General features: G+C 40.8%; 1 protein-coding gene across 8 annotated transcripts in view; it reads right to left on the bottom strand.

Annotated features, from left to right (window-relative positions):
* Window positions 1–25156, bottom strand: part of pard3ba (par-3 family cell polarity regulator beta a) — a 218780-nt gene that overhangs the window by 145425 nt on the left and 48199 nt on the right. For all 8 annotated transcript variants that reach the window (XR_009791988.1, XM_061798810.1, XM_061798809.1 and 5 more), the window contains 3 exons: window positions 13872–14046; window positions 5495–5601; window positions 837–901 (listed from right to left, as the gene is read on the bottom strand). Coding sequence is in view for 7 of the 8 variants with exons in the window: in XM_061798810.1 (XP_061654794.1) it covers window positions 837–901; window positions 5495–5601; window positions 13872–14046 (347 nt within the window). In the remaining variant the exon portion in view is untranslated. The remainder of the gene's footprint in view (window positions 1–836; window positions 902–5494; window positions 5602–13871; window positions 14047–25156) is intronic.

Here is a 25156-nt window from a genome sequence, read left to right as displayed (position 1 = left end):
GCAACAGGCAACTTTTATAAACTGCCTCTGTGGTTATTTGTATTGTGATGGATATTCATTGAAAATTGAAGTCGGACAGAACAAGGTTTGATAGGGGAGAGACAGATTGAAAAACAAGTAAAGACAGGACACTAACTGTAAGCACCAGCGTGACAAGCGGCTGCCATCTTTGTGGAATTTTCTTGAAAATAAACATGGAATGATCACTTCAAATGCCTCTAAAATCCAATAAATACATGGAAAAAATTTGCTGATTACTATTCTACTGCCCACACTGCTCTTCTCCTGAAGAATGTTCCATTTGTGCTATATAAGTCGAGTTTTTAGGGCAAGTGACACCGTTTGAAACATCACGGTAATTTTGACACAATTTAGCAAAACCCCTGGGATTTCGACCAGTACGTGCTTATTGGTGGATATTTTCAACTGAAACTTAGCCAATTGGAGAAGGGGTCCCCCGAGTACCAGACGAAATGAAAGGGTCGGGAAGATATGTTGATAATTAATGAAGTAGCTTTACTCAAATTTGAAGGTGTTTTTTGACCAGATTTTCTATTGGTGATATCACATAAAAACATTCCCCAAAAAGCTAATTATTTTCGCCACATAAAAAACTACATTTCTCCAGAACCAATCATCTGATTTACAAAATTCTTGGCGCATTGTACTCAGGTTGAAGTGGCCATTCCAAACTGACTTAGCATTTTGACTGGCTGTCATTTTTGGAAAATCTTGTCATATTGCTACTGTAAGAGAAACTAACAAAGCAAAACATTATATGACTAAACCGAGGAAGGGGAATCATATAAACCCACATGGTCTGTACACACTCCTACCTGAATGTAATCTGGCTCATCTTGTTGAGATTTTTTGGACCTCCCTTCAGCACATGGTTGATTTCCTGTAATGACAAATGTACAAATTTCTTCAATGTTGCCAAATAAAACAAAGAACCATACAAAGAGTTCTAAATGAGATTAACACCAACTTCTCATAGGAAGCAGTAGATACAAAGCGAACTGCTCTCAATTAGTGCAGTAAAGCAGCAATGTAATCAACAATCACCTTCAAAAAATTGTGGATCGCCGGACGCTGAGCCCCGCCGAACACCGCTTTCTTTCCCTCGCTACCTTTTTGTTTACGTCTTTCTAGTGGTCCCACCCCCACACTGCATCAGAGCCCCATGTCAGGCAAGGATCTAGCTCTTGAGTCTGTAAAATCAACAAGCTTTGAGCGGATGGATGAGGAGTGAGACATACAAATAAATAAAGGGTAAGTGCACCGTCAATCTTTTCCGAGACCCTTAGACACACTCTGGAAAACTGTCTCCAAATCGTTTAAGACAAGAGAGGGACAATTAGGTCCTTCTGCCTCGTCACTTTCATTGTGTCACCCGCGCTAATGGCTAAAAAAAGCACCGCCCACCAGTTCCCTAACGCAGCATCTCCCACCACCACCACCAACCTGCCTACCCCGCCTGTCCCAAACAAAATACACACAACCAACTCCCCAGAGGATACTATGTCACATTAAATCAAAGCTCTATTACTATTATCCCGACAAATATTACCAGTCTGTAAATGGAACAAAAAAATTGAGAAAATAAAGAGTGCTTTTCTGAACATATATGCATGTGTCGCCTGCACAAATAGTGACCTACTTATGAGGGCAGTGTGAGATTATCTCACAATAGCGTGTATATTAGGGCTGGGGGCAGAGGGTGAGGGGGGGTTGTCACAAGAAGATGAGGAGGAGTCACTATTGTTGCTGAGCATCTTCCGTGATGTGATGGAAGAAGGGCTGCTGTAAAGCACCTAACAAAACATTCTTCTGGAAATCTGCAGGTGACCACTTGCCAGTGGTCACATTTTTGTACTTTATACTTAATTTCTACAAACTGAGATACATGTGAAATTGAATGAATAGTCCATATATGACGTAAACTACATATTCTACACAACATGCACAAACACTAACACGAAAGGATCAAGCCACAGTCGCCAGTGTGAAGCTTATCCTCTGATTAAGAGCACCTCTGCTTGGACATAAAATCAACATAGTAATTCTGAACCTCACTCAGTCGTAATATTCCTACTTTGAAATATATAAAATCACGGTCACACATGGTAGTATGTTGTAATGTGATAACATAGGTTATTGCACGTTATATCTTTGCTCCAACTGTGGTTTCAAGCAGAATGAATACTCAAATAATCTGTCCAATCAGTACTGACAGCTCGTTTGGCACAGGCTGTTGGGCCCTGTTATTGGGGTGCACATTGCAATCAATTTTGAAGTGCTGCCTGCCTGCAGTGTGCGTGGTTCACAGCAGCATGCAGACTTACAAAATAAGGTCTAAGAATGGCTGTGTCAGCAGGATGAGTAATGAGTAGGCTTTACACGATCAGGATTTTTGGGGCCGATCACCGATCAGCGAGTTTAAAAAAACGATAACCAATCACCGATCGGATCACATTATGGAGGAATGTGTCTATTTAAATGACCTCTTCATTTACTGTATATACTTGTGTACTTAATTGCTCAAAAAATTCTATTTACAATAAAAAATGCATCTTTGTTCCTCTATTTATGGCAGTGTGGCATAGTGACAGACAGAACAAATGAATGGTCTTCTATTAGATGGCAGGACGTAAATACAGTAATTCATGTATCCACTATTTGTGACATTTTTGTTTGTTGGTGTGCCGTGAGATTTTTCACTTGTAAAATATGTTCCTTGGCTCCATAAAGGTTGGAAATCACTGCTCTAGTCAGATCGTGTATTGTAATCAGTCAGGTCAAACCAACATTACATAACAGAAATAATGGGTGCTAACTTACTGTAATTAAATTATTTTAATTAAATTACTTCACCCACACTGAAACTTTAGAGCATGATTCGACAGAACGGCGGCATGTTTACGTAGAACCGTTTGTGCTACCACTAGCTTGATAGGCTACATAACGTTTTTGTTGCCTGATTGCGAGCCGTATCGTATTAAAAGTACGTGAACATACCAGAGTCTGTCTAGTAATGAGATGTCTTTTGCGTACAGTTGTCATGCAGTGCATGTCAGGCACCTGAGGAAGTGTGTGTGGTGTGAAAGTGGGCTGTTGTGCACATGTATACTGCAAAGCCATTGTTGACCCCAATCATCACGTCCATCACATCAACTCACTGCCATGTTTCCCCCAAGACAACACAAAGTCAGAACCTCCAAGCATGAGCATTCACATGGCAGTGTACACACACTGAGGGAGCACAACTAGTTCATAACTGTGTGTTGTTGTTTTTTTACATCACCAGGAACATTAACACCAGAAGCAGTGTACATATCTAGGATTGCCTCTGTGCTGCGGGAACACCACACCTCAAATATTTGGAAATCTGATGCTAGGATTGTTAAACTAAACTCAAGATGAATTCTAGCAGTTCTAATTGTTTCCACAGAGCAGCGAGAATATATGCCTGTGAGTCTTGTTGTATGCACTATTTGTTTGTCTTACTGCCTGCCCGTCTATGGCGTTCCCCATTGTATGTTAGCATTACGCTAGCAGACTTATGTTACACGAATGATGATGGTATTGATGCTGTGTTGAAGATACTTTGACGGAACATTTACGGTGACAAATAAACAGCTTCAAGCAAAAGCACCGACTCTTATCTGGAGTGTTAACTATTGGGTGAACTAACCATTCCAACCAAACCAGAAAACTGCCAACTGTAGCAAATAAACCAAGTAACACAGAAGTAAAACTACTGTTGGTGCCACCAAAAAAAGACGCAAAACAAAATACAGAATCTTCAAATTCGGTGGCTTGATTTCCATTTTCATTGGTCAGGTCGATCGCCTTCAAGGATGCATCGTAGGAATTATGTCATGTTTTTGGCATGAGCAGAGCAGATCTGAATACCGATCAAAATGCTTCAACATGTGTGAATTTGATTGAATAAGTTAAAATAATAATAATAATAATAAATACATAAATAAATCAATGAACAGTCAACACAAACAAAGTTCCTGGAATCGAGGAACATCCATACAGAAATGTGCATTGTTGTTTAAACTGCAGGAATTAAAGACAGGCAAAAAGGTTGTGGCTCATAGTCCAAACTTTACGGTAGTTTCTGGTGACAATGTTTGGTTGGGTGGGGGGGTTGGTTCGATTCACCAGCTCCTGTACTCTAGTGAACATACGCACATCACCAGCTTCCAACCTGGCATCGCATTTGAAACAAAAAGACAAGACCATGTTTAGCTCCGTTTGAAGATTAGCTACCCTGATAAAGAGTGTAAGATGCACAGGTGGCAAGAATAAAGGTTTATTTATTTATTTTGCTTTATCAATCCAGTACCTCGTGTAAGTGGACTCAAAGTCGGTGGTGGGGGGTTGCTTGATGCAGTGAAGAAGGTGGGACAGTGTAATGACTACAGAAGTCCATTATGCATAGAACTCTATATCGTCAAGAGATGAGAAGGGCTCTTTCACTGCAAGTCTGCACACGCAGCGCGACTGAAACCGACCACTTGTGTTAGTTTAAAGGGGACATATGTAAAAAAATGTTGACTTCTATACAAATAGTTGGAGCTCGAGCGGGCCTGCCCAAACATCAATGTATTTGCTGCACATACTGTAGACAGTCCACACAGTAATTGTGTATGGGGGCTGGCTCCATGAAGGAAAATAGAATCCATGCTGTCTTGTAGTGGCTGGCGTGTGCTTTGCCATTCACAGTTGCTTGTTTACATTTGGGATCAAAGTACAGCCACCCTTAGCTCTGCCCTTAGTCATCCCATTAATGAAATTGGTACTCATTGGTCCAGCAGTATGTGGGACGGGATCAGGACTGGCTCACTTTGCAGCACCACCATCTTAAAAGAGCTGCTTGAACTTAGACCAGGGAAATGGTTTATAAAATACTGAATGCTTTTACTCTTGATCCTTTGGGTATTTTGAGGGAGGTATTCACAGAAAACGTATTAAGACACCTGGGAATGGAAAACTACACATCAAATGTCCCCTTTAAATCATCGGAAATTATCCAGTGCACTCGGGCGCAGTTGTACCAATTGTCATCGCATTTATTTCCCATAATGCTGAGTCTCCATGTTCCTTTTTCACTCTCTCTCTCACACACACACACGCACACACGCACGCACGCACGCACACACACACTGAACACTGTGCTGTTAAATGGCAGCTTCTTTGGAAAAGATGGCATGCACTTCATTTCAAAGTGCAGCCCAAAGCACGGTGCTAGGCCTGGGTGAATGCTTCTTCGTCTTTGCCATCTAAAACGGCATGCCTCAAACAGCAAATACAATAGAAAATGGGAGGTCTTCATGCCTCAAGTTATTTATTTACATTCTGTTATTTGTCCAAGACATTTTAATTTTGTTCTGAATAAGTTCTAATCTCATTTTTAGAAACAAATTAATTCATTGAAATTTATAAGGAGTAAACTCTGATGGCTTAGTGATGTAATGCTCACCATTTTGGAGGCTTCACCGGTTTGGTCATCGTGTGTTGACGCAGTGGTCATCTCAATGGGAGGAGCCAATACAGAGTCGCTGCTGCTCCTCACCAAAAGGGGCGTGTCTGCGACAAAGAAAAAGGTTTAGTTTTCTAACCTAGTTTTATAAAAAAAAAATCATTTTCTCAAACAACACTACTTTTATTAAACATGCACATGCCAAAAACAAACATTACAAGGCTCTTAAATCCACTGCACCACAGCCTTCTTTTTCCACAGAATTCAATGTGTTACACTGCGTCATGCTGTATTGATGTCACATTATTTAAACAGCGAACAACAGCTATTGCCATCCCACCTGCACACCCAGTGATGGAAAAACAAGCCAGATTAGGGTTAACGGTTCAGAACAGTCCCTTGGTGAGCTAAAAACAAATGCACTGCTCAGTCAAAACCTAGGTGGCGAGATCCGAACTTATACCGGGTGGTTGTGTTAAAAATGGAGGCAATAACATGAGGTGTGCAATTACTTCGCCCCGCCCAACAATAATTGTAAACCTTGCACACCGCCCACATAAATAGACCTTCACTCACTCACTCATTTATACACACACGCACGCACGCACACACACACACGCACGCACACGCGCGCGACAATCCTTCCCTCTCCCCAAAGCGGCAGGGTGAGGGAGAGCTGGCACGTGCAGGTCTGAATCCGTCGTGAAACAATTCAAAATAATCTAATTTGGAGCTTAGTGTTCCCTTGGGCTTTTAATAGCAAGCCAAAAGAGGGCTGTTGTGATAAAAAAAAAAATTAAAAAATCCTCTGTCAGGGTGTGTGGTTGCACTCAAGCCAACAGAGGAAAAAAAAAAGAGAGACAGGCGCGAGTATAACAAATGAAAGTAGGAGTAGTGCATTGAAAGATTGTGACTGAGAAGGGAAGAGAGAACAAACTGAGAAAAGGAGGGAATAAGAGCAAAAATCCTTTAATCAATCTCTCTTTAGGGGGCAGTGACAGGGTCCTGATGCAACATAGGCAGAATAGAGAGTGTCAAGGAGAAAAACAAGTAAGAATGAAAGAGCTGGTGTGTGTGTGTAGCTGATAGAAAATATCCTTTCAAACAGATTCCACATATAGTGTATCACTCATCCCGTGTTGTGTTCGGGCTTGTCGAGCAATTTATATCAATTACTATAAATTATTTCCCGCATCTCAGATTGCAGATGCCAGTCTCAACTGCCATCTGTCTGTGTCTCCCCTACAGTGACTGGTGAAACAAAAACTATCTTTAACTATAATGCTGCTGATTCACCATCACTGACCTAAAGGACTTGATTTCTTAGGGCCCATGATTTTTTCTGGCTTTTACTACAATATCCAGCCAGTGATAGAAATGTGTTAAAATGTAATCCATGTTAGAAATTTACTAATTTACTAAAATAGTAATTACAAAGGGTAACTGGGGCATTCCACATAGCAAGTGGTGACTCTTTGTCGATATATTAAATGACTTTTCCGACCCCTCCCATGACAATTTTTCCAGAAAGTGATGCGCAACAAATCTAGAGACTTTTTGCGGCATTACTGGAGACTTCTGGAGACTCCTTCCAAAGTGAGAGACAGACTCTTCTATGTACAGTGCATTCACCCGAATCCTGCTGCCGTCTCTTGTACCATGCCCCCCCTCCCCTCAGATATTTGAAAGAGGATAAGGGCCACTAGCTTTGACCCCTGAGCTGAAGTCACCTTTGGGTCAAGTGGTGGTGCCAGGGGCCACTTACTGTATATTGATGAGAGTGACAGTTGTAAATCTCTCAGGGCAAAACCAACATTACCTTAAGGATATTTATGATTGTGATTGAGTGGTCACAAAACAGGCCTTGGTTAAAGTATAGTTCCCCGCCTCTCTTTCCAGTGAATTGTTGGAGAGACCCAAAGGGGCCTCACGAACTTATCTCCTTAGAACTCTCCATCTGCTAACTAGGATGCCTTTACAGCTCTGGGAGGTATACTGCAAGGATTTCCACTTGTTGTCAGCTCTGAATAAGTTCAGTAGCAGTACAGTACCGGTTCACTGCAGGGGCAGCAGCAACAACAAGGATATCATATGAGCGTTACGTGACAGGTACTAATGGCAACTTTGTCTTGCAAGCATACACCTGTACTGTGTAATAACTGAGTATGTTTGTGTGTGTTGCCCAGTGGTCTGTTTCTTGGGCAGTAGCGACTCGGTTCAGGCTGCTCATGGGATGATGCGCTAAGGGCTCTTCCTAGAAAGTATGTGTGTGTGTGTGTGAGTGTATGTGGTGTATGTATGTGTGTGTGTCCATGTAGCAGCGGATCAATCAGGTCTAATCATCCCACTAGGCCAGCGTGAAGTCCAATCATCCTGTTCAAACAAACAAGCTCAGCCACACACACACACACACACACACACACGCACACGCACACACAAATTGACACCTAACTGATTAGAGAATTACTCCTTGTTCCTTCTGCCACCACTCAGCGCAATTACATGCACACCATAACCAGATTATTTTGGACAATCAGATGGAGGTAAGAGTGCCAATAAATGAATTAGTAGGAACCTGATTTTCCAGGAAAGCTGAGTTTACATGCTTGGTCAATAAATGAGTTGGATGAAAAATGTGACATATTTAGTCACACAGCTCTCTGCCTGCACAATATTTATTGGTTACTTTTATTGTAAATTAATGCATTGATTTTTTTTTTAAGGGTCCTGAAGTATTGTGCCTATCATTTATTTTGGGGGGAGGGGGCACAACAGTAAATATGAAGTTCATTGGTAACAAACATTAATACTGAGCACTGATGAATGGGCCATAGCACTCCCATGGCGTCCATGATGGTCAGGCCTTTCAGCGGACAGAGAACTGCTTGAAAATCTACAGGTTTTGAAGGAAATTGCAATGTACAGTAGATATGACATTTATACATTTCTGTCAAGTAGGGGGAACCACTGAATCATATTTTGGAGAACACCTGAACTTCTGGAATTGGGTCACAACAATTTGATGCTCTATGGTGAAGTCCTATATTCGCTACCGTGCTCCGCCCGCATTCGTTGATTAAACTGAAATGCTTGGTTTAGGTCATCCATTTGCATTACATAGACTGTCAGAATTCAGTTCAGCCTGTCAGTTTAATGTATGACACTTGTCATTTTTAGAGCACCATTAGATGGCAGTGTGACTAATTGAGGAAATTGACGTGACTCTCTACAGGATGAAACTGTTATAAAAACAAAATGGCTTTCTTTTCTTACCTTGTAAAGCTGCATTATGAATTGCATGTTTTTTTAGATCATCATTTAAGATACCTGGGAAATTGGCAAAATGGCCCTGAAATACCCCCTGCAAATCAAAATCTCCAATTTACTGTGCGTTTCCAGGCATGGGCTATCGAGACCTTATCGTTTATTCTTTCTTGATAAATATTTCGACCAAATTTGAGTTAAACTGGGTTTTGTTTTGTTCTTTACTTTCCAAGGGTCACTAGCGAGTCAACTTTGTCCCACGTGAGAAACAGTCCTCAAAACGAGCTTGAATTGTCCTATGAATGAAAAAAATGAAATAAAAATAACGACAAAAAAAACGAAGCACCTCAAGTTAAAGCCCTTTATACAGTATATATATTTTAGCATTTAAAACATCATTTTGGTTACTGGTAATATTAACCATAACAAGAACATAATTATCAAAAGTTAATTTAGGGCAGCTTTGGCATAAATCTTAACTTGGGTGAGGGTCTAATAAATTTGATACGCACTGTATGAAATGCGATGAAGTTGTCTGCAAGCTTCAAGTGGCTTGTTTATTTTCATCACAGTTTGTAACAATAGGTGGTAAGGCACCAAAACTGTTTGCATAAAGCAATGCATTGCTAATTCACAAGGAAATCAACATAATTCATAGTTTCATGTCATGTAGTTTTGATCTGTGGCATCAATCAGATAGAATCACCAATAATACACAGTTGTTGTCAGTCAGTTGGAGCATCGCTGACTGACTGATATGTGTTAAGGTAGTCAACACATATCATTAGTAATGAAAGTAATGGTGATTGGTTATTTGCATTCCTCCAATCAAAGTAAAATCTCAACCAGAAGTGTGTGTTAGTTTGTTGTGGCAGCTAATTAATTAATTATTAATGAATCCGTTTATTTGAAAGGGGACAATGCAATTTCGTAAAACACATGAAGTACACATGGTTAAAAAAAGCCAGAATTAGCCAGAAGGCTAGTTTTCATCTGTAGTCCCCTGGCCATGATGTAAAAAAGCAGTAAAATACATCTACAAGACAATATAATACAGGATACATAATCAAACTATACTATTAAGAGAGAATAAAACCATAATTTTTTTGATCATAACAAAAAGACAACATAACATACTTGTCTTTTAGTGTTGGCAGGTATAGGTGTTAACTAGCCACATTTTCAGTTTTTTTGTGAAGGCCTTGTATGTTGTAAGAAGTTTAACCTCCTCAGGTACTGAGTTCCACTCACCAGCGCTCCTCACTGACCAGGCTGACTTACTGAACGTGCTCCTGCGCAGAGGAATGAGACGGTCACCTCTGACAGAGCCTCGAGTGACACACTCAGAGCTGTTTCTTTGGCTTATGAACTAATCATGCAATACTTTATAAATCAAATTTAAATCTGCAAATATGTGAAGACTGTCCCAGTTTAAAAGACTTTTTTTTTTTTTTTTTTTTTTAAATTGCACAGTGATGATAGTGCCTTGTTTTTTTTATCCATCACTTTAATTACTTGTTTGTACAAAACTTCCAATGTTTTTTTTGCATTCTGACCAGCCTGGGACCAACTGGTTATGCAATAGTTAAAGTGACTAAGAATCATTGAATGCAAGTACATTTTTGCGGCTTCAGTTGACATTTCATTTCGAATTGCACGAAAATTTGCGAGGTTTAATTTGATGTTTTTACACAATTTGTCAATATGGGCTTTAAAGGAAAGCTGTTAATCTATTATTAACCCAAGATATTTGTATTGACTGAGAATTTGCATTTTTTTCTCCATTAACAAGTATGTCGGGGTCAGGTGATACTCTATTTGTTTTAGTGAAATACATGCCTACAGTTGCCTGTATGCATCATGGCTCTCAGTCGAAAGTTTTGCCATGTTGGGTCGTTTAACTGGCATGCAGTTTAGGCATTTGTCTGCATTTATACACCACAGTGAAAAAGTGCCAAAACCAAAGCACGTACTCTCTGTCGCTGAAATGCACCTGTGCAGTCCGCGAATGGGGCGATGATCACTGCCAGCAGCGTCTGAAAATATCCACACGCTCTTCTCTCTTTTCTATTTCCATTTCTTCTCTTTGTTGCCACCTGCTTTTTCCATGACGATCACACCATGATTTTGTGGTTCAATAAAATATATATTTGTGTGTTGTTGTATGTGGAGCCTCAAAACCCATAGATACTGTATGTGGTGCTTCATCATGTCATGTTTGGCGTAGAGTTTCTGACTTTTTTTTTTTGTGATTGTCCACTTCAGTCACTGTCAGACGTGTCGCTCGGTGTTTACACCGGTTAACCACTGAAGCAACAAAGGTTTTCAAATTTTTATATAGTGTGGGGGGGACTCATGCCGGACACCCAAGTGAGTCACTGGGCTCCATTTTAGCCATGCCCCCAAAAATCTGGAAAACTGAAATTGTGAAAAACACCTTAACGCTATATCCCCACAGTTTTTACACATTTTCATCACACATTTTTCATCAATTATCTTCTTCTGGGGCGGCTGTGGATCAGTAGGTAGAGCGGGTCGCCCAGTGACCGAAGGATCAGTGGTTCGAATCCCGGATACGACTGTCCACATGTCGAAGTGTCCCTGGGCAAGACACTGAATCCTAATTTGCTCCCAGTGGGCCTGGCAGCGCCTTGCGTGGCAGCAGCCGCCCATTGGTGTGTGAGTGGGTGAATGTGAGGCTTTTTAAAGCGCTTTGGGCACTGTGATGGTGTAGATAAAGCGCTATATAAGTGCACTCCATTTACCATTTCAAATATATATAATTTATTTAGAAAACACTTTTTCCATGGCACTGTACATGCAAGCTTGGCTAACAAAATCCGCCACAGCATTCTGACTATTTATGAGGGGCTTCACAGGGTCACGTCGTAACTAAGTTAGTTGAGGTTTGCTGGGGCTTGAGAGAGGGATCGCACGGCAAGAGTGTTGGCCAGGGGGGTGGGAGTGGAGCAGGAGGAGGAGGAAGAGCTCCTACTGAGTATAGGAGAGGGTGGAGGATGGGAGGCTGTAATTAGTCCATTCATGCTCAGCTAACAGGCTACAGTTATAATCAAGTTAAAGACAGAGTCCTTGCAGTGACTAGGAGGGTAAAGGGGATGGAGTCTGGTCAGGACTTAAGAAGCGGGTGTTGAGCTGGATGGCAGGTGGTACAGGCTGAATAGTAAAGTGGGCAACACAAGGCTGATTGGAGTGGAGTGAAGCAGCTTTTGATGGTGTGGGGGCAGATTTATAAGTGTGTGTCTATACAGCTAAGAGATGGAGGATGTTACACACACTTAGGCGGTGCATTTGGAGGTGAAGACAGCTGTGTGTGGCTGTCAAATACAGAGGAGGAAATTATTTTATCACTCACTGATTTTGAAAGTTTACCCATTGACAAAGACATGAACGGTCTATAATTTTAATGGTAGGTGTATTTTAACAGGGAGAGAGAATACAAAAAGAAAATGTAGAAAATTACAAAACAAAAGATTCAAATTATTTTGCATTTCATTGAGGGAAATAAGTATTTGACCCCGTATCAAAACATGACTTGGTACTTGGTGGAGAACCCCTTGTTGGCCAGTACAGAGGTCAGATGTTTCTTGTAGTTGATCACCATGTTTGCACACATCTTGGGAAGAAATTTGGGCTACTTCTCTTTGCAAATCTTCTCCAAATCCTTAAAGGTTTCGAGGCTGCGCCTTGGTAACTTGACATTTTAAGCTCCCTCCACAGATTTTCTATAGGATTTATGTCTGGAGACTCTGGCTACGCCACTCCATGACCTTAATGTGCTTCTTCTTTCGCCACCCTTTAATTTACTTGGCTGTGCGCTTTGGGTCATTGTCGTGCTGGAAGCCCCATCCACGACTCATTTGAAGTTTTCTGGCTGAGAGAAGGAGGTTGTCACCCAGGATTTCACAGTACAAGGTTCCATCCATATTTCTCTCGATGCGTGAAGTTGACCTGTCACCTTTGCAGAGAAACACCTCAAAAGCATCATGCTTCCACCTCCATGCTTGACGGTGGAGATGGTGTTCCTGGGGTCATAGTCTGAATTTCTTGTCCTCCAAACAGAGCAAGTCAAATTGATTCCAAACAGCTCGATTTTGGTCTCATCTGACGACATCACCTTCTCCCAATCATTCTCTGAATCATTCAGGTCTTCAGTGGCAAACCGGACGGGCCTGTACCTATGCCTTTTTGAGCAGCGGGACCTTACAGGCACTGCAGGATGTTGATCCATTACGGCGTAGTGTGTTACCAATGTTTTTCTTTGTGACTGTGGTCCCAGCTGCCTTAAGATGATTAATAGGCTCCTCCCATGCAGTTCTGGTCTGATGCTCAACCTTTCTCAGGATCATTGATTCCCCATGAGGTGAAATCTTGCGAGGAGCCCCAGACCAAGAGAGATTGACAGTCATTTTATGTTTATATCATTTTCTAATTATTGCACCAACAGTTGTCTCCTTCTCAACCAGCCTCTTGCCAATGGTCTTGTAGCCCATTACAGGCTTGTGCAGGTCTACAACCTTGTCCCTGATGTCCTTAGAAAGCTCTTTGGTCTTGCTCATTATGGAGAGGTTGGTGCCTGACTGTGGACAGGTGTCTTTATACAGGTAACAAGTTGAGTTAGGTGTCTTTGAAACAGCTAACGAGTTTAGATTAGGACTAATTTCTTAAAGTGAGAGGACTAGTCTGTGGGAGCCAGCGTTTTTTTATATTTGGTAGGGGATCAAATACTTATTTCACTCAATGCAAATACATTTTTATCTTTTTATAAATGTTATTTTCTCGATTTTCTTTTAGCTCTTCCGTCTCTCATTGTTAACATAAACCAACCATTAAAATTAAAGACCGCTCGTGTCTTTATCAGTCGGTGAACTTACAAAATCAGTGAGGGATCAAATAATTATTTTCTCCACTGCCGTTTTTTTAATTGATATTTTTGTGAATGAAAACTTTCTTAATTAAGGAATTAACGCTTGGCTTGATTCAGTAGCTTGGTATGGGTACATCATGAATCAATACACGATGACTCAAAGCATGAAAAAGAATAAAACAGGAAAATTAAGTGAACTTTGATGAAGCTAAACATTCAGTGACCTACTAGCTTTGAGGACGGCCTCGTTGACTTCTATCTCCCCTTTGATTGGCTCCTGGAAGTGCATGTGCGAATAGTAGCTCAGGGGCTCTGGACTGGGTGCCGCACTGGAATCGCCATTAGAGATGCTCTCCTTGGGGCTGTCTGTCATCCCACGCTGCACTTCGAACATTGCCACCAGCTGTAAAAGACAAAGTACCAGTTGGAGCTCCATGATTACAGTCTGAGGGGAACAAGCTTTGTGCAACTGGAGCATTTAAACATGGAGATTCTAGCTGTGAACAAGCTGGAGGCACAAAACAGGAAGGCATGTTCATGTGTGGGGTTCTGCCTAGTGCATCTGTTCAGCACTCCAGGTGACACTGGATACACGACACAAAACAAGCAGGTGAAATTTCAGCACGTTTGGACTAAAAGGACAATAAGCCAACCAAGGATTTTGCAAATGTGAGATCAGTCTTGCATTGCAATTGTCCATTGTTTTAAAAAAACACCCACCCTGGCCCGTAACCATCCCTTTAGCCATCATTATGGCTAATGAAATACCGCACCCACCCATAAAACAGTGGCTCTCATACTGGGGGTTGCTTCATTTTTACTCACACAATTCTAATGCAAATTTCAATAAACACATCATTGCAGTCTCTTTATTGGAGCAGAATACAGTAAGTTTGTATGGTGTTTCAGGGTGTATCAGTTTTCACTGGATAATTAGCAGTCAATTTGATTTATGTAGCAAGTTTCCTTTGCCTTGTAAAGTGTTCCAAGCAGAAGGGTAAAACTGTTTTTGACCACTCTAACAGCTTGCTGCTGGTGTGTGAACGTTTGAATATTACTGTGAACTTATTGAAGTTTAATAATTACGACAAAGCATTGAGAAAATTAATAGACTGAGTGTTCAACTGGAAAGTTTGTGTCAGGCTTAATTTATCGGACAAGGTAACACAAAGCACACCGATTCGTAAACTCCAATGCAGCATCTCAGTGGCTTAAAGCGTTGGCTTTGTCTTGATAATGTTATTACATTAACAATATCCAAAACATCTGATTTCATCTTCAAGTTCTTATTTCCCACTGGCTTTTAGAGTATCCATTATGATGGACCCAGCAGCAGTTACTCTCTCGATAGCTGTATAATCAGTAACATTTGACTTTCAAAATTAAGTACTTTTGCCTTGATAAGACAATTAAATGCATATGTTTTATTACGAAAAAAAACAACATTTTGTTACCGCCCACTGCCCGCCCACATTTATATCATTTTCACTGATGTATTTTTGTATCGTACGGAGGCTTGTGTGTGTGTGTGTGTGTGTGTGTGTGCGCGCGCGCGCGTGCGCATGAAATTAGCAGTCCTGTGAGATGTTGCCTGAGAATGAAAAGCTGTCATATGCACTGACACGGGTGGCACAATGAGAGAGGCTCAGGAGATGAACGGGAGCGAGGGAGGGCAGAGACAAAACATCCTAATTGAGATGGGGACACGGTGGGGCAACACCGCTGCTGATGTGTGGGTGTGCGGTTTGATAATGGGTGTGTGTCGGTGGTCTGATTACAAATATAAGGAAAGGAGATATCCACTTTATAAAAAGCAATTACTGCAATGGAACAATGGAGTACAGAAATGAAGGATGTCAGTTAGCAACAAAAGAGGCTAAGGGCTGTGTGTGTACGTGTATTTGCATGTGTATAAACTGTTCACACTGACTAAGGTTGTGTGACACATTTTCTATCACACCATGTCGTCGTCTCTCACTTCAACCTCCCATGATTAATATCAACATGACACCTGGCCACGCAAAGATTTGATACTTGCACACACACTATGTGTGTGCATGCATGGGCGTGTATGGTGTGCACTGGAGAGAGGGACTGAGGGGACTGGCAGTTGCAGAGGAGAGGATGAGAAAAAGAAAGACTTGATGCCAGAAAAACAATCTGATTGTGCCGCTTGATGAATGAGTTTCCAGCGCTTTCTCTCTCCTTTATCAGCTTTCCTCTCTCCCTCCTTATCTCTATCAATCCCCAGCGGCCATTTCTTTCCCCCTGAGCTCACTGACGCATCAATCAAAGATGATGCCCAGGAGCTGAGTGCTATTCGTGTGAATGAACACGCCAATGTGCATGCACACAGTTGCATGGATGAGCTTAGCCTAGCATTGATCATTTTGAACATCTTGTGTGTAGAAAGGCGGTAATCATTTCTTTTTTTTTTTCTTTTTTTTTTAAAGCTAACATAGCAGTGGAGTGGCCTTGAGTAGAAAACTGGAAAATTTAAATTTGAATCATTGTATTTTAGTGCCACTTGTGGGCTCTCAGGGTATGGACTTGAGGAGCTAGCAGGTCAACAACGCCCGGGCCGCATACACAATATGACCATCGAAGATGGAAGTACAGTGCTTGCGACTGTGTTTCGTAACCAAATTAGCTAACAGTTTGCGAGAGGCAAACAGGTTTGGTCACACTGGACCTTGTCCTGCCCTTCCACCCCTACCAATTTCAAAGCACCTTAAATAATACATGTGAAGAGGCAAATTGACACGAACACTCAGTTGCCGTTTAACTACACTCAACAATATAACAAATTGCCAATGACAACAAAGAATAACAATAATTAAAGCTGAAAGCAGCGATGAACGGGCCCTTGGACTCACACCTACTTTTTCCATGGCAAATCTTTAAAAAGGTCAAACTTTGACACCACGGTTTCAATCTTTCGATAGTTCCCATGTGTCTGGAAATCTTTCTTCCAAATCAGCCCATTTGAGGAATTCAGAATGACAAGAATCATCTTTATTTCCCAAGTATGTCAAAAACACACAAGGAATTTGTCTCCGGTAGTTGGAGCCGCTCAAGTACGATAACAGACAATGTTTTTTTGGGGTTTTTTTTTTTTTTTATTTATTTTTTATTTTTTACTGTGTGTGTGTCAATTGACAGAGAATACTTAGAATACAGAGACAAAGACATAAAAAACACAGTCACTGACCAATAAAAGGCTACCAGTAATGTGGTAATGCCAGTACAATTATTATTTATTTATTTTGACAATTGTGCAAAAAGATGCAGAGTCCTCTAGCAATTAGAGCAGTTCGAAATGACTAATACAAACCCAATTCCAAGGAAATTGGGACGTTGTGTTAAACATAAATAAAAACAGAATACAATGATTTGCAAATCATTTTCAACCTATATTTAATTGAATACACTACAAAGACAAGATATTTAACGTTCAAACTGATAAACTATTGTTTTTAGCAAATAATCATCAATTTTATGGCTGCAACACGTTCCAAAAAAGCTGGGACAGCTGGCAAAAAAGACTGAGAAAGTTGAGGAATACTCATCACCTGTTTGGAACATCCCGCAGGTAAACAGACTAATTGGGAACAGGTGGGTGCCATGATTCGGTATAAAAGGAGCTTCCCTGAATTGCTCAGTCATTCACAAGCAACGATGGGCGAAGTTCACCTCTTTGTGAACAAGCGTGTGAAAAAAATAGTCGAACAGTTTAAGGACAATGTTGCTCAACGTACAATTGCAAGGAATTTAGGGATTTCATCATCGACGGTCCATAATATCATCAAAAGGTTCAGAGATTCTGGAGAAATCACTGCATGTAAGCGGCAAGGCCGAAAACCAACATTGAATGCCCATGACCTTCGATCCCGCAGGCGGCACTGCATCAAACACAGACATCAATGTGTAAAGGATATCACCACATGGGCTTAGGAACACTTCAGAAAACCAATGTCAGTAAATACAGTTCGGCGCTACATCCGTAAGTGCAACTTGAAACTCCACTATGCAAAGCAAAAGCCATTTATCAACAACACCAAGAAATGGCGGCGGCTTCTCTGGGCCCGAGCTCATCTAAGATGGACTGATGCAAGGTGGAAAAGTGTTCTGTGGTCCGACGAGTCCACATTTCAAATTGTTTTTGGAAATTGTGGACGTCGTGTCCTCCGGGCCAAAGAGGAAAAGTACCATCCGGACTGTTATGGACGCAACATTCAAAAGCCAGCATCTGTGATGGTATGGGGCTGTTAGTGCCAATGGCATGGGTAACTTACACATCTGTGAAGGCACCATTAATGCTGAAAGGTACATACAGGTTTTGGAGAAACATATGCTGCCATCCAAGCAACGTCTTTTTCATGAACGCCCCTGCTTATTTCACATTGCCAAACCACATTCTGCACGTGTTACAACAGCGTGGCTTCGTAGTAAAAGAGTGCGGGTACTAGAGCAGCCTGCCTGCAGTCCAGACCTGTCTACCATTGAAAATGTGTGGCACATTATGAAGCGTAAAATACGACAACAGAGACCCCGGACTCTTGAACAGCTGAAGCTGTACATCAAGCAAGAATGAGAAAGAATTCCACCTACAAAGCTTCAACAATTAGTGACCTCAGTTCCCAAACATTTATTGAATGTTGTTAAAAGAAAAGTAACATTGTTAAACATGACCCTGTCCCAGCTTTTTTGGAACGTGTTGCAGCCATAAAATTCTAAGTTAATGATTATTTGCTAAAAACAATAAAGCTTATCAGTTTGAACATTAAATATCTTGTCTTTGTAGTGTATTCAATTAAATATAGGTTGAACATGATTTGAAAAACGTTGTATTCTGTTTTTATGATGTTTAACACAACGTCCCAACTTCATTGGATTTGGGGTTGTAGAACAATAGTCAAGTGCAATGACCATTGCGCAAAGGGTGCAGAGACTTCAAGAATTTTAAAGTGACAGGTGGTGCGATAATCTGGGACAATGTCGATTGTGCAAATGTTGCAGATGCTACTCAGGCACATGAGTGGCCAGTATTGGTCCACAACAGATATGCAAATAGTGCAGCATGGCGAGACTACTACAGTGAGTGCACGAGTAATGTAAAATTGGCCAGACAGAGATGTGACAACAAATTTGAGACAAATTGGCAGCATGTTGCAATTGGTTTGTAAGTTAACCATTTAAGAGGTTAATAGCAAGAGGGAAGAAGCTGTTGGAATGTCTGCTTGTTTTAGTTTGCATTGTATGGTAGCACCTAACTGAGGGAAGGAGCTGAAAGAGGTGGTGACCAGGATGTGGAGTGTCCAAGAGGATTTTGCATTCTCTTGTCTTAGTTCTGGGAGCGTGCAAGTCCTAGAGGGGTACCGACAGTCTAAAGAGCTTTGAAGTTCTATCTTTGCTTCGTTGGTCCACTTTTTCACAGTTTTCACCGTAGGCTTCGCCCATTTAAGTTCTATGTATCTTGGTATTAAGTGAATTAAGCAGTAATCAGACGAGCCCAGAGCTGCACGAGGTATGGCACGGTATGCCATGATGTCCCTAATGTTTTACAAGTCTTCCCTTGTGTAAGTGAGTCGCGTAATGTCTTCAAAGGCGAACGAAAAACACAAAAACATAGACAATACTAGAGAGCACGTAACCGAAGCGACCACACGGGTAGGCGCCATCTTGGCCATCATTTTCATCATCACAAATTCCTTAGTACAAGCCCTGAAATTCGTCCAAAATGGCCCATTTCCTGTTCAATTTCAGGCATGGTTCCCCTGAGACCTTTTCATTTTTAGTGTTATGAGACACTTTTGTGTTGATCGGTTAAACTGCTTTGGGAAAATATACAGTACACGCGTTTTAACACGTCAGGTCTACTGAGTGTGTTTTGGGGCGTCCAGTTCCGGACCCCTACCAACTGTACCAGAAAATACACACTTGCAAGAACTGGTAAATTATTATGCATGTTGAGGCCCCGAAAAAGGCAATTCATTTGTCGAAAGAATAAAAAATAAATGGGGATTCCAAGAGGGTCTTTGCACCGCCTGGTGCTCAGGCACTATAAACTGCTTGGCAACAAGTAGAGGGCAGACATGATTTTAATTTTATCAATACTACATTTTATACCTGTAAAATTATATATGAATAGCATTAATCACTGAGAAATTATGTATATGTCAAACAAAGCCTAGACCTCCACTAAGGTTGAACTGCTCACAAAAGCAAAAAAACATCAGTGTGCATGACCAGAAGCTTACACACTGACAAAAAGGCAATCGATGGCGAAATAGGATACATTATGCAGCTTTCATACAAATGTAAAAATCAGCCCCACGAACAAGAAGTTCGCTCCTAAATCTCGTCATTAAAACACAGACAACACAAATTTTGATTGCGGATACTGCTGGCACACAGGAGTCAACCCAGTTCTGCGTGGATCATTTTGTTTCCATCTTTAGCATAAGCGGACATGTGACACTGATGTTAGAAACAGTAGATGTTGTTTACATATTACAACTCACAGATGGAATGGTGGTGCGTCATTAATAATTAATTCAATCACTTGCTAAAATTAATTTCATGTCATGCCATACAGCCAGTAGAGAACCCCCATCCCATCCCCCCCCCCCACCCCACAAACACACACACACACGCACACAAAATGAAGCCATAGTGAATCTGCGCTACAATGGAGTTCATCATTAGCGCTCTTAGTTTTAAGTGATTCTTTTTTTTGTTTTTACAGTATACAGGCAATTTGTTTTTACAGTATACAGCTTCAGTGTTGTACCCCTTTGCAGTGTAACTAACACCTAGAAGAAGAAGAAATATAGTAATGCCCGGAGAAAACCCACACAGGATTGAATCCCGGTCCTCAGAATTGTGAGGCTGACGCTCTAACCAGTCGTCCACTGTGCCTATAGTAATACAATACCATGTTTTTTCATTTAAATATTCATTGAGAGTGTTTCTGCCCTTTGTGTGTTAATGCAGACATTTTTAAAAAGGTCTATAACTACCCTAACCTCTACTCTAATTTACCTTAGCCAGTCTATGGAATTTTGCATTGTGTGTTAGTATTCAGCTAGAGGACTATCGTTAGACAAAATTACATGGTTTGGTTGAGCATTTTTCATTTTTAATATATAAATATCAATTCTGTTTTGTTTAAGTGTCAGTTTTACAGTCCGCTTCAACTACAATGGACAAACAACTTGAAGTAAGCTCAATTTGGCTCTTATTTGGAGAAGTGTGCAAGCGAGTCTTTGCTTCCTCAAAATGATGTTAACCTGTAGTTTCCTATTTCTTTACAGCAAGCGACTGTGAACAGGCGCTAAGGAATACTTTAAAGTGTGTTTTAAGTTTAAGTGTGTTTTAACAGGTTTAAATATGTTTTAGGTGTGTGGGAGAATTAAAACTGTTTAAAAATGTTTATGGTCTCTCCATATCGCAGAGTTTCACCTGTTGCGGGTAGGTCTGGAACAGGTCCCCCGCAATAAACTGGGGTTCACTATACCTCTTAATATGCATAAGGACAAAATGTAGGCTGAAACATATTGCACTGCTTAAAGGATGAACAGCACCACCTTGCTTTAGTGAAAAAGTTCTGCATGCCAGTAAAAGTCAATATCAACTGTGCACACGCACACCGTAAAAAAAAAAAACAACAACACTCACTTCCTTTTCTCATTGCCTCGTACTAATCAGCTCATTTTTCTTCTACGGTGCGGTGTTTCTGTGTGTGTGTGCGCGCGTGTGTGCGTGAGGTACCGGTCTATTGAGATACTTTGCTTTTGTGCTGTTGTCATCCATCTCACAAATGCCCCCTTCTCCATCCTTCATTCTTTCTTTGAAAGAACGATGCATAATTCAGAAGGCGTATGCTGCATCCTGACAGCAAATGGTAACCCAATCATCTCTCTCACACGCGTTTGCGTGTGGCTACACACTTGCCATGAAAAGCTGAGCTGTTTTAAGCATTTACATGGCAATAAGAGGGTGCAACATTAGACTCTGAAGCAGCACACTAAAAGAAGTGAAATATACGTGTGAAATATATCAACTGACCACACATGGCTAAAAATCACTTTTGAGTGAAGTCAGTGGAAAATATTGAAAAACATGACAATTGATAGGAAATACCGCAATAGGTCCTGAGCACTACCAAGAATAGCGAAAAACCGTGAGTCACTGACGCCCAACTAAATGTTTTCCAATTTCTTATATTAATAGTTTAAAGTGTACATTTACGTCAAATTAAGACCTGAAAACTCTCATGTAATTTCAATTTTCTCACAATTGTAAATATTTTACAACACTACTGTACCCTTTAAAAATGGCTTACAGTTTAGAACGTAGTTCAGCATAAGTACATGCCAACAACTCAACTTCATTACAGTACTGTAATGAGAAGTTTAAAACTAAGTTACAATCAAGATGACAATGATGATGTTGACAACGATGAATTATCAGTATTATTATTAGTACGATGAAATGGCAATGAAGACTATACTACTCTCGTTCACGCCATAATGGCACAACAATGTCCTTCTTTGAGCATATTAAGGAGGTTTACCTTGTCCATAACTTTCTTCTCGCACATAGCTGTTCACTAGGAGCCTTGGAAGGAACACGCCATTCGGGCGGCATTTTCAGGCATTCAAGAAGGCGCGCAAAAATATGCGGAGAGACTCTACTGTAATAATAATTATAATACATTTTATTTGTATTGCACTTTACATATAGATATTGCAAAGTGCTACAGAGAACCAAGTTAAAAACAGATAAAAATTGGAAGCAATTACAAAATTATGAGATTTAATGAACAAATAAAGGAGAAATTAAAACCATTTAGCTAAACTCTTTTTTTTAATTATTATTTTCATTGGTATCGGGAGCCATTGCAGAGATCTTTAAGTTTGGCAACCAAATCTTTATACCAAGAAAATTGGTACTTCAACATCGTATGTGAAACGCTTGTTTAAAGGAGAAATAATGTGCATTTTTTCCCCAATATAAAACAATTTCCATGTGTCCAAAAAAAAAAAAAAGTTTAAAAAAATGTAATAAAATTAAAATAATTAAAATACACAAAGGATAAAGAATTACATCACACTTAATATCCCCTTGTCACACTCTTGTTGGAATCCCTCAGTTTTAGGGTGCAGGGGGTTCTGTCAGACAAATGCAGAGTTTTGCATTCGTTACCATGATGACCGGGAGGCTAGAGCATTACAATGCAACCTGGGCCACTCAGTGTTGCCAACTTAACATGATGAGCAACAAGTCTAGCAAATTTATGTGATGTTATTGGGGATTTATGGAGACTCAGAGACTCCATCCAAAGTAGAAGATGTTCACCCCTTAGGCGTCCAGATAGCATATAAATGGCGCTTGCGTGAAGCCACGCACTATAGTCGGACATGGTTGAGAATCCACAAGAGGACATACACTTGCAAGGGATTATAGAACAGACAGTAGTATATTTGGCTTTTGTTTTTTTAAGAAGTGGAGAACTAGTATCCGTAGTGAGGGGGGCTAATCGTACTTCTTTTCCAGCCTAAATCTACACAGCATACTACCAAATGTGGGGGATTACCTGTTAGTGGAGCACACGCACGCACGCACACACGCACGTGATGTGAAGCACAGAATAGAAGCTTAATCTATCCTGTCATGGCTGTGGTGAGGGACTCCTTAAAAAGGAATTGTATGCAGAGATGTTGCCACATCAACTTTTATATGCTCCTTGCTTGTCGTTTGAAGAGATCCCAGCAGTTGCACATCGAGGCAAGAACATCGACACCGAACATAACATCGCTTTGATGCCGCTGTCAGACCCATCCAATCCAGCAAACTACTACGCTATTTAAGCACTTGTTCGAAAATTTTAAAATGATGACCCAGATATTATACACAACATAAAAATAGAAATGCATAAAACTGTCATTATTGACACTAATTTAGAGTGGAAAGTGTTATGGACTTTCTTAGTCTTGAGGGAGCATTAACAGGTGTCGTTTAAAGACAGACTATCGCTTAAAAGGAAAAGTGCATTTTTCAGTTCTGAGTTCAGTTCTGAGGTGTTTCAATCATGTTTGTGATATTAACCTCTTCTATATGTCCTCTGCGTTTTTATTTTTGTATTATTAATGTCAGGAACAAACACTATTTTGGTTATTTCTAAACACTTTTACAGCATTTAAACATACCTCCCTATTCATGTAGCACTCCCATGTTAAACATGGTAATTTGAGTGGCGTATTCAGACACATTAAGCGGCGGTGGAGCTCCATTCATTAGTCCAATCAACTTGAAGATGAGTGTTGAAAGGCAGGAAATAGAATAATGACAATATAACAAGACCGTGTTTATGCCATGTTGATGTTACCACAATGGAATGCAGGCGGGGGTTCAGCTGTCCATTCGCACCAAGAAATCATTAAACATTAAGCCTAAATGAGCTGGATTACAGTTTACACACATTCATCAGCCGCACCACTGCAATAAAACTGTCCCCTCACCCGGAGTGTGACTCTCAGCTGGTTTGAGTTATTAGCACACCAGGCTTTCAGCAAACACATAAAGTGATGTCAGCGAGTCCAGTCAGAGAAGTCCTGCTGTAAATAAAATGATCTAATCATTAACAGTGTGTGAAACGCTTCCCGGCAGGCTTGGAAGCCAAAATTCTAGATATTTGTAAAGCTAATACTGCTTTTCTTCCTTCATAGATTTGGTTTTTATCCTTTGAAAAGGTTGCCTCTGACCTTCCACTCCCTTTGGGATCTCATAACGGTGACCCCTGCAGGCAAAGCAGCTAATGGGTGATGTGATACTGACAGAATAACACTGGAGTAAATGTGGCAGGAGGGGCGGCGAGGGACAAGATCTGACGTTACATTGACCCCGCGCTGCCACCGTTAGTCACAACAAACTGATGCTGCAAGAACACACAAAGAAGCCTCATTCCACTCTTTTCCTTTGGTGAGCCGGCAAATCACTTTGGAGGGGCTCCATCAGTCAAAGTCGTAAGCGAGCGTAGTGGGCCATGTTAACTGAATTAAAATTCAGTGGCAAAACATGAAATGAAAAGCACAGGAATGAGAACAATTGTGGGAGTGGCTTTTGTTGTGATCATTTGACAAGATTTCGAGGTTGAGGCTGAAGAGGTTACAATACCTTTCAGAAGATTTTGCGGAAGACAAAAAAACATGGTGTATACAGATTTAACGGAGCACATTTTCTTTATGTGACAAGCCACAGTCCTAATTATTATTCCAACATGTCAGACTGACAAGGTAAAGATGTATGGATAATGATTAGCATGCAAAGTGAGTATGGATTATGACTAGGCTGGCACACGTGACAGTTTTGTAATTAGCGCGCTTGAACTTCACGCCGATTTACTGTGCCACTATTCATGCGCCAATCAAACGCTGCTCACCGTGGCGGTTTTTGACGAGCATGGGGGTGGGCAAGCCTGAGGTATCGAGCTCTTCGCAATCACATCT

This window comes from Phyllopteryx taeniolatus, chromosome 1 (genome assembly GCF_024500385.1).
Source record: "Phyllopteryx taeniolatus isolate TA_2022b chromosome 1, UOR_Ptae_1.2, whole genome shotgun sequence".
Taxonomy (NCBI): domain Eukaryota; kingdom Metazoa; phylum Chordata; class Actinopteri; order Syngnathiformes; family Syngnathidae; genus Phyllopteryx; species Phyllopteryx taeniolatus.
This window is presented reverse-complemented; position numbering and strand designations above follow the sequence as displayed.